The following is a 14,969-nucleotide window of genomic DNA, read 5'->3' on the forward strand; positions in this document are numbered from 1 at the left end:
ATATCAAAGCCGATGGGGGCCGTCCAGAATCCAACAGTGGGGGAACCCGAAAACAAGCCTCATATGCAGCAAGGCTGTCGCTTGTGGCAGCTGAATGAAGTGTGTTGTACATGCAGCGGCAGTCAGGTGACGGTGCCTTAACCGGGTGTCGTACTCGATCATTGATTTGTGGCACCGTCGTATCTCTAGTCGAGGGGGGAGATATAGCGAGTGCTTCAGAGAAGTCATGTGCACTAGAGAAGGCGACCAGGGGCTGACCGATCAACCTGTCCTATTTTATCGCGTCTCACTAACTCTCCGCAAATTTGCCGTGGGCGCAGTCCGTCTCAGATAGAGTCCAGCTTGTAGGCGTAGTCGCTGTAGACCTGGTCCTCCACGGTCTCCCGGATGAAACCGTTCAAATTGGCGCTGGTCGTTCCTTCGCCCATAGTAACGTCGCCATCATCGCTAGCGGTTGCCACGCCCTGACAAATGGAGAGCGCGCGCTCACGGACAAGTTCCCAGGTATCAAAACCAAACCGACCCTCGCTTTCGTTGAGCAAAAGGTGATTCTTTGAGGAGATGGCAAAAACATGGAGGGACACAGCAGCCTTGGCGGCAGTCGGGGAGGGGTCCCGCAAAATATCACCAGACTTGGTTACACCGAGGAGGGTTGCGGAGAAGGTCATCGACAGAGGAACGGAGGCAGATATCATAGCAAGCAAGGCAGCATGTAGGAGAGCCGGGAGGATAGTAAGGTACTAGATAGATCAGTTTGACAGTTCGACACAGTGCAGGGCGAAGCGAAGCTTTGAAATACTCACAGAGTCACCGCGTGCCACGTTCTCTCCTCCAACAATAGCCAAGGTGAGGACTACGCCGCGACGGGGGAAGCCCTTCTCCCGCCCGAGGACAATTTTCCCCAGCACAGACCGCAGGATTCCTTCGATATATCTTTCACCGACACCGGCAGTTGTCGTACCAGGTTTGACAAATACCTCCACTGTAGCTTCTTCGGGTTTCAATGCGTCACGGCGTGCTGGGAGCTCAATGGGCGCGTTGACTGCGCCCAGAATGCTGTAACCGGTAGCTGGGCATTTGTATGATGCTGAACCGTCGGCACGGTTTAATTGTGAGAGGGATGATATGGGGCCGACCATATTGACGATAGAAAAGATAAGAAGATTGGGAAGCTTCCAAGGTTGTTGTTCGAAGAGCAAAAAGTAGAGTTCCAAAGTTGTCGGCAGCGATTTTTCATGTGCGGGCCGCTACTTGATTGGCCGCCTTGGGTGGGCTTGTACTTGGTACTTTGTTTGTCACCGGTCCATCATATACTTCGGTGGTATCAACTACAAATTGTCATTTGCTGCTTCCTTTCCTTTACCTTCCCTTTACATACATGGAATATTCCTAGTTACTAACTACTTATTTACCTATGTACTATGTACTATGTGCATAGTAGGTAAGGAGTCATCAACCTTCTTCTAACCCGACTTTGGACATGGCCACATACACTCTGACCGCTCTCTGACCGTGGCCGGCTTCGACTGTCATCTCCGATTCGCTACCAATTCCCATAAGGTCGCTGCAGCGAGAGTGGACGTGTCAGTCCCAAGATGCCGAGTTCTTGGAATGTAGCCTATTCAACTAGCCGAAGTATTGGCAAGGCGGCTGTGCTCGTACAGGACCATGCAGTTCTGGACTTCGTGGAATCACCAATTTCAACAAATAGGGCATTTCTGTTATCCGGTAGTTGGCTCGTTACGTCAGACCTAAATTGAGCTTCTAACAGTCAAAGTACGAGAGAGCATCGCTGGAATTCCGATAAGCCGTCAGCCTTAATCCAGGAATAGCACGCCACGACTGCCTAGAAGCCAAATGCATTGGGGCTTCAACCCCGGACTGGAACGCCACCAATCCTAATGTAAGGATCTGGGGTCCCATGATTTAACTGGACTACACGCCAGTATCTTTGAAAATTCAAGCCGGATTCCAGAGGAGCCAAGCATTTCCAACAATAGGTCGCCCCAATGATATCGTGGCTTCACGATGTGATCAGAGCTGCCCCTCACAGCCTGGGGAACCCCCTCTTCTGATTGAAAGCAAGTGAACATGTGAACGTTTGATGTAAATGGCTACTTCTTACATACAAATTCCATTTCTAGATCCTTCCCTCATCTTGCTACTTCCACCTTCCCCCGCCCCCTAGTGCGAACATACATTTTCCCTACTCTCAAGGTTGACGGGCATTCATCAGGGGATTTAAAGACCATCTAGCTTATTTCCACCGCTTTCCTTCCCAAAATCTTATTGAATGGGCGTAGAGACAACCCCCGATGTCGAGGAATCGACAGAGCCTCCTATATGTCCTTTTACGGAAACCAATCAACCCAATGTGACAAACCGTCTACATACTAAGCCCTGCGATACCGACAAAAGGTCTATCTCGCACACTGATAATACTACGCCCTTCGAGACCCAAGCAAGTAAAGAAGGGCCCGGCCAGAACGCCCATCTTATAGAACCATCTGAGCTCGCCTCCCTCCTCCGTACAGATCTCCGGTGCGTTAATATCTGGTGTACCTCAGTATGGTCAGGCATTTTTATTAACAAACGCGTTAGAAATGGACTCTCTGGCACCGAAGCGGCCTCCCGCCTCCAGCGCGATGGTCCGAATACCGTGCGTGAAATGGAGGGTGTCTCCGTCTGGGGGATACTGCTAAGGCAGGTGTCTAACAGTCTGACACTAGTATGTTAAACTGCATAGATCTATCAATGCCACCAACAAGATATAGCTGACACAGACCAAGGTTCTTCTGATCACCATGGCCCTATCCTTTGGAATCGACGATTACATTGAGGGGGGTGTCATCACGGCAGTGATTGTTTTGAATATAGTTGTGGGGTGAGTATTTCGGAATCAAAAACTGTACACTACTTGTGCTAATACTCGTCTTCTAGCTTCGTTCAAGACTACCGTGCCGAACAGACAATCCTTTCGCTGCATCGTCTCTCCGCCCCAATATGCAAGGCCATCCGAGAGGGTCGCATTGCCTCTGTCAAAGCGGAGTCACTGGTTGTCGGTGACATAGTCCAGCTAGCAGTTGGGGATATCGTCCCTGCCGACCTACGCTTGTTCGATGGCATGAATGCTTCAATGGATGAAGCACTTCTGACAGGCGAATCCCTCCCCGTCCTCAAAACTCCTCATATAACCCTATCATTGTCTGATATTCCTATCGGTGATCGAACCAACATGGCTTATTCTGGCTGTAGCACTACACAAGGTCGTGCAATAGGAATAGTCACTGCAATAGGGATGAACACAGAAGTTGGGAAGATTGCACAACTACTACAAACACAGCCCAATCACGGTGACTCGAGCCGTCTTGGTAAGGCGGGGAAACGCGTCAAGGCGTTTTTCATGAATGTGTTGGGGTTGGTTGGTACGCCGTTGCAAGTGAAGCTGAGCAAATTTGCACTCTTGCTTTTCGGACTAGCAATTCTGCTCGCCATTATTGTCTTTTCGGTCAATAAATGGGATGTTCAGGGCGAGGTTCTCATATATGGCATCTGTGTTGCCGTTGCCGTCATCCCGGAATCATTGATCGCTGTTCTCACCATCACAATAGCTGTGGGAACAAAAGCAATGGCCAGGGGAAATGTGATCGTCCGAAAACTCCAATGTCTTGAGGCAGTTGGCGGTGTCACGAATATCTGTTCTGACAAGACAGGGACCTTGACCCAGGGAAAGATGGTAGCCCGCTCTGCATGGATCCCCAGTGCTGGGACGTTGACTGTGAGCCAGACTACAGATCCATTTGATCCGACCAGTGGTCTGGTCCAACTGGATGAGATTGATTGGAGCTCAAATCAACCTATCGAAGATAACCCTGCACTGCATACCTTCCTACGAGCGCTTGCTCTCTGCAACCTTTCCACTGTCCACCATGACAATCAAGTATGGAGTGCTGTGGGTGAACCGACGGAAATTGCTCTTCATGTTCTGGCTTTGCGCTTTGATTTTGGAAAAGTCTCTGTGATGAAGAAAAGACAACTTCAATTGCATACAGAGTATCCATTTGATTCTGCTATCAAGAAGATGACCGTTGTCTATGACAATCCACGGGATAGGGTCAGGGAGGTGTACACCAAGGGTGCTCCAGAGACTATTATTCCTTATCTCAATATTGATGAAGCAGAAAAGCAAAACATACGAGACACGGCCGACCGGATGGCGGGCGAAGGACTTCGGGTGCTATGCATCGCATACAAGACACCCCCAGCCGACGACGAATCTCAAATATCTCCACGAAGCTCTGCTGAATCACACCTACGATTTGGGGGTCTTGTAGGACTCTATGATCCCCCTCGAGTTGAGTCAGCTGCAGCCGTACGCAGATGCCAAATGGCAGGGATCACAGTGCATATGCTCACTGGTGACCACATTAAAACAGCCACAGCAATTGCGTCAGAAGTCGGTATCCTTGACCGTGTCACAGCAGTTGTCAAATCCAGCAGACTGGTAATGGCTGCAGATGAATTCGACAAGTTGACCGATGCAGAAATTGATTCGATTGAGGAACTGCCTCTTGTGATTGCACGCTGCAGCCCTGCCACCAAGGTTCGGATGGTAGATGCGATGCATCGGCGTCAGGCATTTTGTGTCATGACGGGAGATGGTGTAAATGATTCCCCTGCTCTCAAAAGGGCTGATGTTGGTATTGCCATGGGCAAAAATGGCAGCGATGTTGCCAAGGAGGCCGCCGATATGGTTTTGACAGATGATAACTTCTCCTCTATTGTCAAGGCAGTTGAAGAAGGTAGACGGCTTTTTGATAACATTCAGAAGGTAAAAATATCCTCATTGATCTTTAGGTTGATTTACTGACATCGCCTTTAGTTCCTCATGCATCTACTCATTTCAAACATTGCACAAGTCATCCTCCTGCTAATCGCTCTTGCTTTTAAAGATGAGGGAGGTGACTCGGTTTTCCCTCTATCTCCACTGGAGATCCTATGGGCGAATCTTGTTACGTCTTCATTCTTAGCCGTCGGTCTTGGACTTGAAGAGGCCCAGCCAGATATCATGTATAGACCACCACACGACCTACGCATAGGTGTGTTTACCCGTGAGCTCATCCTGGATAAAATGATATACGGAAGCTTCATGGGCACACTTTGCCTCGTCTCATTTGTCTGCGTGATTTACGCCGCCGGATCGGGAACGTCTTCTTTAGGCGATGGATGTAATCAAGAATACAATCCAAGCTGCGACGCAGTGTTCCGCGCTCGCGCCACAACATACGCGACACTCACCTTCCTTCTCCTTGTTACAGCATGGGAGGTGAAGCACTTTTCTCGTTCCCTGTTTAACATGGATCCCATCCGAAATCCCAAGACATTCTCAGTCTTCCCTACCCTCTGGAAGAACCGCTTCCTATTCTGGGCGGTCATGGCTGGCTTTGTCGTTGCCTTCCCCGTAATTTACCTCCCAGTTGTCAACCAAGTGGTCTTCAAGCATCATGCTATCACATGGGAATGGGGAGTGGTCCTTGGTTGTACCTGTGTCTACCTGTTGTGCGTTGAGAGCTGGAAGGCTGTGAAGAGGTCGCTGGGCATTGGGAGCGGAAAGAATGCAACTCTTACTCTAGAGGATGCTGAGACTCGGGCAGGATTGGCTACTCTTACGCCACTATCACTAAGTGCGAATGCGAGCGTGGAACTGAAGTGATTTTGGAACATTTGTCTGACTGGTTCAACACCAAGTCGGCCATGAAATGCTGCCTCCAAGGTGTTCAACACGCTGCTACTTATTCATTTTCTTATCTAACTTTATATTTCCAGAATGAAATTATTTGATATATCTTCAACTAGCGTGGATTTCCCGGGACTTGAAATGGTTATGTCCTTCCTATTCAAACAATACCTCACCCCCAAAGAAACGGAGAGCACGCTAGGTTATTTTTTGGAATAAATTTATTGATATCCAACTAAGATCTAAGGCCTTTGAAAAAGAGGAAATTCTGGGCAGTCCAGTGGACGTAAATGTTGACTACTAAGCGGGTCTCTGCCGGGGCATCTGCAGGTGCCCCGGCAGCCCTGGAGTGCGTGGTTTTTATTTTCATAGCAGTGTTGTCAATGAGTTACCGATCAACCTGTTGCTCTCAAATCACTGCCAATCTGAGAACGACACATATGATGCTCTCCACATGTGGATATAGTAACTACGTAATTAACTACTCCGTAGTTATGGATCCAGGGATGTTTGTTCCTGCGGAGACTAAGCCTAATGCGGACAGAGCCTTGATCTGATTGGCTTTTGTCTAAACCTCGGGGAGCTTCTCCAGTGCCGAGGTATCCGCGCCCTAATTTAGAAGTGTGGTAAAGACCGTTATGATAAATTTACGTTTATTCAACGTTGTGTGATCAGTTTTGATATGCTTCCTGATTTTCCTGGCGTGTTTGGGCAAAAGTTCGATTGATAACTATCGCAATTAGTTTGGAACTAGTCTGGGCTGGCAAGACAACAGTTAGTTGGACGTGGGATTTAAAGCGAGAACCCGAGGGACCCTCCCTGTACGAAACGCAGGAGAATGGCTCGATTGATAATCAGGTTTGAGATAACAAAGGAGGGGCAGGTGACGAGCGGAAAATTCAAGCCTGTTTTCTGAAGGTTCTACATTGACGATGTCAATGACAACTAATGGGAAATATATATCACTTGGAATACAGGGATAGATGAAACTCGCATGGTAATTCAAGAATGTGGGAATAAAAATGGTAGCTTTGTTGGTTCTCTAAATCATCCAGTAGACAGAAAGTAGTGTCTTATTCCGGGGTCTCGGAGACATTGTAGACCAGCTTCTCGCCGCTGACCTTGTCCTCTTTCAGCAACTTCAGACCCTCGATCACACCCTTCAATCCATGCTCGCCGACCTTAGGAGGGTGAACCTTAACCTTTCCTTGGGCGAGCAGACTCTCGGCAATGGGAATGAACTTCTCGGCGAAAGCCTTGTCCTCTGGCTTGGCGGGGAAGGGAATATCTCCGAAGGAGAATGCCTCGCCAATGGTGGTATAAGCCAGGGTGAAGCGATCATTCACATTGGCACGGTTAATTTTGACGCTCAACAGAGCGCTATACTCGCCACCGTCAGTGGAGATAGCATTGTCACAGAACGCAGCGCTGGACTCGAGCGAGATGCAGTCGAATACGAGCTTCAGGTTGTTATCGGTGGCCTTGCGAATTTTAGCGGGGGCCTGGGCGTCCTTGTAGTCATAAACATCATCGGCGCCAAGGCTGCGGACCAAATCGAAGTTGCGCGGCGAGCAAGTGGTCAGGACCTTGTAGCCCGAGAGCTTGGCAAATTGGATGGCCAGGGTACCGGTCGCGGTGGATCCGCCGTAAATCAGAATCGGAGTCGCATCCTTAATGGGTTCGGTGGGCAGTGCAAGCTTCAAACTCTGGTACAGACCCTGGCCCACGGTGCTGATGCCCACTCCGAGGGTGGCGGCCTCCTGGAAGCTCAGATTTTCGGGTATCTTCCACTGTACGTCACCCTTGACGACAATGTACTCGGCGAAAGCGCCATCCTCAGGCTGCACTGCATTGGCACCGTGCACGAATCCACACACGCGGTCACCCTTGTTGAAATTCTTTTTGACATCCTTGCCCACGGCCTCGACAGTGCCTGCATAGTCGCATCCGATGAGAACACCAGGAGGGGAAAGGTAAGCAACGTGCTTCCAGTCGGTGGGGTTCAAGCCCACACTGACGGTCTTGACAAGAAGGTAGTCATCCCGAAGCTTGGGAATGGGACGATCAGTGACCAAGCCCTCGGTCTTGGGTTGAGTGATGACGACTGCCTTCATGGTGGTAGTATGGGGATAGAGAAAGGAAACTGGAAACTGGAATATGGAATATGGAGAAGATGGAGAGTATTAAATAGTTTGCTGATTACAAATTGGGAGAAGTATGACGAAAGAGAAACCTTGGGAAAAGTCTCGGGATATCCACTTTTATACCTCCACTTGGACACTTTCTTGGGATCGTCACAAATATTGCACCGACTCCGTCTTAATCTATCCGCTTCTACAAAGTACATAGTTGGTTAACAGCGTTTCCCCTGGAACAGTGTGTTTTATGTTTGTGTGTGCCACGCATGAATATGCTACACAGCCTACGCAGCCTTCATCACGCGAAAACGGAAAGCCCACATTGGGCATCTTTCGATTCCCTCTGAGAGGTAGGCCCCAATCGATACTCCTTCTGCCTACTCCGTACTCTGGGCTTTGATTTGGTCTCTTGGCCAATTTTCAATGTTGTACAGGGATCATTGACATGAACACGAATGCCGTCAAGGCTTTGATGCATTCAAATTGGCCATATTGCGTCAATCATTCATTTGAAACGAAGACTGTGACTATTGTAGATCTGTAAACGTTGGTATATAAATACAATTCAGAAATAAAGTGCCAGAAATACCTGGAAGATGTCCAGAAAAGAATGATATCATACCCCGATCACTTTATAGTTATACTAGGCTTGATATACGGAGCAAACCGGCAGGAAAACTACCAAAGCCATAGTAACTTTAAATTCACCATTGGAGATTTCTATTATTCTATTAATTTCTTTTCAATGTGCAAGCATGTCAAGCATGTCTGACATGCCATCATATCAGGTGTAAATGAGGTTCTCCGCCTGACCGGCGCAAGGGGTATCAGCCAAGACTAGAAACAAAACCAGGGTTCAAAGCAATTTGAGAATAATGGTCAGACCTATATCCTGTGATTCGAGTCCAAACCAACGGATTTGACATCTTTTGACTGTTCAAAGTAAAGCGTTATCCTGAATCGTCATATCGCGGGGTCGAGTCGGTTAGTGCTTATCTGCATTAACTTGAACCCCTCCGACAGAATTTCCCCTCCTCTTAATTCAACTTCAACCAGAAGATCATCATGAAAGTGCTTTGCCTCCATGGAAGAGGGACTAGTGGCTCTATCTTCAAGTCCCAAATTTGTTAGCCCCTCCCCCGCAGCCCACCGGTCTGTCCAGATAACTGATATCATCTCCCAGCCTCATTCCGCGCCAAACTTCCCAACGACATACAATTTGACTTTATCGATGGCCCATTCGAGGCCGACGCCGCTCCGGGAGTAGATATCTTCTACAGTCCACCGTACTACTCTTTTTGGCAAAATGACGAGGTTGAATCCGTCCGAGCCACTTACAACTGGCTGACTGATCATATCGCCAAAAATGGCCCATACGATCTCGCGCTCATGTTCTCTCAAGGCTGCGCCCTGGGATCTAGTGCCCTGCTATTCCACCAAGAAGAGACACCCCACCTCCCGCCGCCGTTCAAAGCGGCTATTTTTGTGTGCGGTGGTGCATCGTTGGGTGTTCTTGAGGAGATGGGCTTCCATGTTTCTGCCGAGGCGCGCAGACGTGATCTTGCATCCCGGTCTGCGTTAGATCAACAAGCTGGCTCGTTGGCCCTCTTGGCCCAGGGTGGGGATCGGTGGACTGGTCTTAAAACTCTAGATAGCGGGCTCTCGGAGGCCGACTTGCGGAATGAGATTACAAGTCCCTACCACATCAACATTCCCACGGTACATATTTACGGCTCGAAAGATCCTCGGTGGGCGGCTGGTGTGCACCTCTCTGGTATCTGTGAACCAACGAAACGTCGCACCTATGATCATGGGGGTGGACATGAAATTCCTCGGACGGCTGCGGTGAGCAACTCGATCGCCGAACTTTTCCAGTGGGCTGCTGCACAGAGTCAAATTTCACAGTGATGGTTTAATTGATCTCAATTTTTCTTTTTTAAACATTTACCTTTCGGTATTTGGGATAGACATACAACATATACAGTGGAACTGCAAAATTTGGGTTCGGATTTCCAGTCTCCCCCGCACGGTCACTGTGCCGCACGGTCAATGTGCGTTGGGGTCAATTTAACTCCCCCTCACTCCTTACGATCCTTACGATCCTTCGATCCACTACCTATCTTGGTATTTTGATATTCACATTATCATTATTATCATTATTGCTTCACTTCAATGATATTTATTTACTTATTCCACTACAAACAGCGTACATTCTACCGAATCCACATTCGAAAATACATAAACTCTATCTGGAAGAGCCTAGTCTAGCCCTAAGCACGCCACGCTAGACAGGGATTTTCCGCCCACTCGTAAATCGAAAAAGATTTTTCATCTCAAGAGAACAGAATTACCAATATTCACCATGTGGGATGAGATGCTTAAGCTCACACGGGCCGAAGAGTCCAAGGAGTTCAAGTTATTCGAGGCGCTTGTCAATGGAGATGTCGAAGTGGATGATGCTGTACAATGGGTCATAGCCACGACAATGGACAGACTGGAAAACCATGGCGCAGGAGGCACTATTGAGAAAGCCGACGCAATAACATTCATAGCTATCTTTGAGTTGGCTATGCAAATCGAGACCACTCAGTATGATCCATTGGTTAAATTCCTGGCTGAGTTGAAGCTGTACAATGCCGTCGACTCATCGACTGGGTTGGTCCTAAAAACACAAGATGGAAGCAGAGTATGGTCACATCTACCGTCCCTGACTTTCTGGGCCCGCGAAATATGGTCTCACCAGATGAAATGTAAGAGACATCGGACTCTGTATTTTCTTTTTTTTTTTGCCTTCTGTAGCGCTAATCAATGTCCTTAGTCCTCAACGACCCAGATATGGAGCCTGAACACCAAATCAGATGGGCAAAGCTCAATATCTTCCTCGCGAAAGTGACGCAGGCTGCCGATGTTGAGTACAATTCCCCGTTGCAGGTGTGGATCAGCGATGCTATGGATGAATCTCATATGGGACTCCGTGGACTTCGCCATGTGTTCGAAGAGGGCATTCTTCCTGAACGAGTGGCCTCTACAGCTGGTCTGGTCGGCGTGTGTTACTGGCTAATCTGTGCCGGTGATAGGCTGTGGGAAAATGTACTCAACTGTCGAAGATACAACAAATACGATGGTCGACCGGGGGAAATGTATTCACACCGTGGTTGGAAGGGCTTTGAACGTGAAAGGTGGGATATATGGACGCAGGGCCTTCGTGACGCGAAGGCTACCTGTACACCTGACCAGGAACTCGTGGAAGACTTGATAGACCGTGCTCTAGCCAAAATGGAGCGTGTAATGAAGAATGAGATACCAACCTGTTAAGAGTTTTCGATGCTTGCAAAATAGAGTAGAGACCCTAGAGTGTTGGAATGTATGATGAGGATCTGTGCGACCGGTAATGATTTGCAGATGATCATACCCCAAATAAGAACGTAAAATAATCCTTGGACGAATCCGTAAATCAACTCTTTTGGTCCAATGTCTAGGGGGATGGATGGCAAGAACAGGGAAGAGAAAAAGGAATGTAGGTTCTATACAAGGAACGGATTCGCCAACTGAGACCTAGTATATACAAAGCGTCTACAAACCACCACTCTAGCGTCGGAAATAATGTATATCTTAGACTTCTAGTCGAAAACATAAATTTGAACTACGTTTAGAACCGATTCTTAAAACCTCACAGAGGGTATTAATATAGAGCTCAACTCATAATTGTTTACATAGAAATATAACGCAAAACCCGCAGAGCTTCCCACTAGATAACATATTCCGAGGTACAAGTCAGCTACCATGAGAATGTCTCTTCAAAGAGATCTACCGTCTTCTCCCCTTGTACATTTCTAACAGCCTCCCGCACACTGTCGCCTAGGCCACCAGGACCGCAGACACTAACCGCCATCGCACCGATCTGATCTTCTTTTTCTTTTTCTAGCACGGTTTGCATACACGGCTTGCCGTGGTGGATGTTGACCGGTACGTTGGGCGGAGCGCATTGCATCCACAGCGAATCTGGTTGTGGGATGTATTCCTCGACCGTGTCCTTATGTGATGTGATGTGGAGGCTGATGGAGAGGAGGAGCCGTGGAAATTGGAAGTATGAGTGGCCGTTTATGTTTGGTGGGCTGGCTAGGGATTCATGGCCTAGGATTTCGTCCATGAAACTTTGAATCCAACTGAGATGGTCTTTTTTTTTATGTTAGTGGTCAATTCCATGTAACAGGCGGGGTTTGTTGTCATACCTAGACTGCGGACGATCCAGACCAGATGTACCTTGCGAGTAGCTGTCTTTTTCTCGGTGAACGTGGCGATAACCTCGTTCAAATATGACATTGGGTGGGTAATGCCGATTCCACCAGCTATCAACAGTAGAGTACCATATGATTCGAGAGAATGGATACCGCCTGTGAGATGTTAGCAAATATGTTTAAAATCATCAACAATCACTGTTTAAGGTATGGGATCCATACCAAATGGCCCCTCTGCCAATGCTATAGCCTGAATGCGTCCCTCGGCGGAGTCTTCCGCCTTCTGGAGCAACTTCTTCGTAAATCCGTCTTGGCCCTTGATCAGGACGGACATGGTTGTAGTCGGTGAGCCTCCGGTGAGAGCGTCCAAAGAGTCACCCGAGACGCGTTTTTCGTTCCTATTCAACGAATCCGATGTCGACGACCACGCAACCGTGAAGGGATGTGATGTCCACAAGCCCAGACACGGCATGTAGAGGTACATATACTGGCCGGGACGGAAGCGCCATGCCCGAGCCACGGCAACATCAACACGAGCAACAGACCCAGGCAGAACCTCGACGGTGGCAGTTGTGGGCCTTGAGCTAAGATTTCTCCAAAGTAGTATTGCAAGTCGACCTGCACGATCAAGACCCCACAGGATCAAGGTGCCAAGAAGCACACGCTGTTGCAACAGGTTTTTCAGGTGATACCAAAGTGCCACGAAAGCGAATATGGCCAGGGCTATGTGTAGGTGAAGGAATAATTCGTAAAATGCATGTCGGGTCGGCGACAAAGATTGAATAAAAATGAAAATGAATCCAAGGATGGCCTACGGAGATATACATGTTAGATGACCATTTGAAACGCTGGTGAACTGCATCACGTACCAGAAGGCCGCATAGGTAGAGCCTCTGTTGCCATATGACATATAGAACATAGTCTGTACCATCTAAGTTTAATAGGTCGATGTTAGTGAATGATTGCATCGTATATGTTTTAAGACAACTCACGCGAACGAACCAGGTCGGCCAGCACGGCGCTCATGTGAATGATCGCGTTGGCTGTGACCACACGTCCCACCCAACGATGCATGAAGTTGAACGTATCAAACGAGATACCCAGCAGCTGGACCAACGGATTGTTCCGTCCTGCGCCCAGGACCAAGCCTGGCGTATTCATGACCGCCAGATGGCCCGCGGCGTATTTGAGCTGGTACATCTTCTCGGAGTAATCGCTAATCCACCAATCGACGGTCACGACAATGAAAATTATGTTCAAGCTGAGGTAGATCAATAGGCAAATCACTTCCAGTCGTAGCGGCAGAGACCCCATATGCAGCCGTAAGATGCGGAACTCGCGGCTATGGCGATTGCCCCATATCGGAGCATATAGCAAATGTTTTTTGAGGGCCGCATTGAAGCGATTTGTCCGACATAGCTCCGTCTGGTCGGTTCCTTGCCGTGCCGCCTTTGATCGTCGACGATGTCGGATGCGAATGACGGTTTTCCAGACAAATAAAAATGCTACCAGTCCACTGACAACGAACAGAGGGACCGCAATCGTGGGGTTCATAGGCGGCTCCCCCGGGCCATTTCCTTCGAGTTCGACGCCCATCGTGCCATTCAATAGGCAAGGGGAGCTCGAGCTGCAGATCCGCTCAGGTAGGAAGACCGTCAACCACAACGAGCATATATTATCCAACCCTGGAAGAGCTCAAGACCGAGAAAGGGCGAGAACACAAGGTTTGGACGGGATATGCTTCAAATGGCACTGGGATCGCGTGGAAAGGAAAGTAAGACGTGGGCATCATTGGCGTTGTATTAATTTCCAGATCAGCCATCCATGGATGGAGACATGCCGTCATTGACCGGTGCAGGTCCCGCAAGTTTATTCTTTTGCAAAGATGAACGAACCCACCCTCACGTTTACACGGCAAGCGTAGACAATTGGGTCTCACATGGTCAGTGTAACGTCGAATCGGGCGAAATGGACCTTGGCATGGGTGCGAAGTTTATTCTGAGTGGAGATGATGCGCTCGGCTGAGTAGTGAAGAATTCCAAATCTCTGGGAACTGCCCTGTCATGACCAAATTAAAGGGCATGTGGACCTCGGGATGATGTGGCGGGCTGGATCATCATTGCAGGCGTAGAGGCTCTGGATAGGACGAGGGGGTGGCCGTATAGACGGAGCCGTTGTTCGGCAACCCGAAAACGGAATGTTGATACCTGCTGTCACTTCCAGCATTCTTCGTCCCCAAATCGGTCATGGGATAAGAACAAAGATATGAGAAAATCGAAAAATTAACCAATTTGGTTCCTGAATTGGGTCGACTCTGCTTGATACTTGCAGATAAATTTTCAGAACTCTCGATAACAAGACGCTTTTAACGTGGACTCGAGCCTCGAACATTCGGTTCAATGGGATGCAACTGCAACGTTAGAGACAATGCTCAAGTTCGAGGTGGAAACTGCAGCGTAGCAATCTTGAAACCTTGTATATATGACGCCATAGTACACTATAGTAAGATGCGGAGCCGCACAAACTGCTGAATTGGCTCGAGAAATTCTAGGTAAGGGTCCGTGTGTATAGAATGATACCAGATGGACACAATTACCAAACGACTTCTCTCGGCATTCTCGCCAGTTCAGTGAGCTCAATTGAGCTGAGGCTCTCGAAAGCACCGCTGACCATCCCGCTTCACAAACTGCCCGAAACGGGGTGAGGGTGGTGGCGGGGCTGATGCCTTGAACCAGATGGACAGTAAAATGACGAGGCAAGCCGGGTCACCACCTCGGAAAAACCAAGTATGTGACGATATGCAAGATAAAGGAATAGAACATTTCAGATGAGTCAAAGCTCGAGTACTTGCTGTAT

General features: G+C 48.6%; 6 protein-coding genes across 6 annotated transcripts; 3 read left to right on the forward strand and 3 right to left on the reverse strand.

Moving 5' to 3' along the window:
• Positions 1-326: 326 nt before the first annotated feature.
• N7455_008282 (putative exosome complex subunit Rrp46) lies at positions 327-1,139 on the reverse strand (the record flags this gene model as incomplete). Its single annotated transcript, XM_040959162.2, has 2 exons — positions 327-740; positions 804-1,139. 2 exons carry the CDS (start codon positions 1,137-1,139, stop codon positions 327-329), a joined length of 750 nt encoding a protein of 249 aa, XP_040810477.2.
• Positions 1,140-2,293: 1,154 nt separating this feature from the next.
• Positions 2,294-5,713, forward strand: N7455_008283 (putative potassium/sodium P-type ATPase; the record flags this gene model as incomplete). Its single annotated transcript, XM_065605847.1, has 5 exons — positions 2,294-2,541; positions 2,602-2,728; positions 2,790-2,884; positions 2,941-4,831; positions 4,883-5,713. 5 exons carry the CDS (start codon positions 2,294-2,296, stop codon positions 5,711-5,713), a joined length of 3,192 nt encoding a protein of 1,063 aa, XP_065460796.1.
• Positions 5,714-6,810: 1,097 nt separating this feature from the next.
• On the reverse strand, positions 6,811-7,851 carry N7455_008284 (zinc-binding alcohol dehydrogenase family protein; the record flags this gene model as incomplete). Its single annotated transcript, XM_040959106.2, has 1 exon — positions 6,811-7,851. The coding sequence occupies one exon, from the start codon at positions 7,849-7,851 to the stop codon at positions 6,811-6,813; it is 1,041 nt and encodes a 346-aa protein (XP_040810406.2).
• Positions 7,852-8,940: 1,089 nt separating this feature from the next.
• On the forward strand, positions 8,941-9,783 carry N7455_008285 (putative EF-hand calcium-binding domain protein; the record flags this gene model as incomplete). The annotated part of the gene is made up of 2 exons (XM_040959159.2): positions 8,941-9,001; positions 9,059-9,783. 2 exons carry the CDS (start codon positions 8,941-8,943, stop codon positions 9,781-9,783), a joined length of 786 nt encoding a protein of 261 aa, XP_040810449.1.
• Positions 9,784-10,237: 454 nt separating this feature from the next.
• Positions 10,238-11,190, forward strand: N7455_008286 (DUF3632 domain-containing protein; the record flags this gene model as incomplete). Its single annotated transcript, XM_040959080.2, has 2 exons — positions 10,238-10,625; positions 10,694-11,190. 2 exons carry the CDS (start codon positions 10,238-10,240, stop codon positions 11,188-11,190), a joined length of 885 nt encoding a protein of 294 aa, XP_040810426.2.
• Positions 11,191-11,653: 463 nt separating this feature from the next.
• Positions 11,654-13,709, reverse strand: N7455_008287 (NADPH oxidase family protein; the record flags this gene model as incomplete). The annotated part of the gene is made up of 5 exons (XM_040959107.2): positions 11,654-12,051; positions 12,108-12,269; positions 12,336-12,924; positions 12,983-13,044; positions 13,106-13,709. The coding sequence occupies 5 exons, from the start codon at positions 13,707-13,709 to the stop codon at positions 11,654-11,656; spliced, it is 1,815 nt and encodes a 604-aa protein (XP_040810465.2).
• Positions 13,710-14,969: the final 1,260 nt, after the last annotated feature.

The sequence above is a fragment of the Penicillium solitum genome (assembly GCF_028829755.1).
Source record: "Penicillium solitum strain IBT 25940 chromosome Unknown utg000005l_segment0_segment0, whole genome shotgun sequence".
NCBI classification, from domain to species: Eukaryota; Fungi; Ascomycota; class Eurotiomycetes; order Eurotiales; family Aspergillaceae; genus Penicillium; species Penicillium solitum.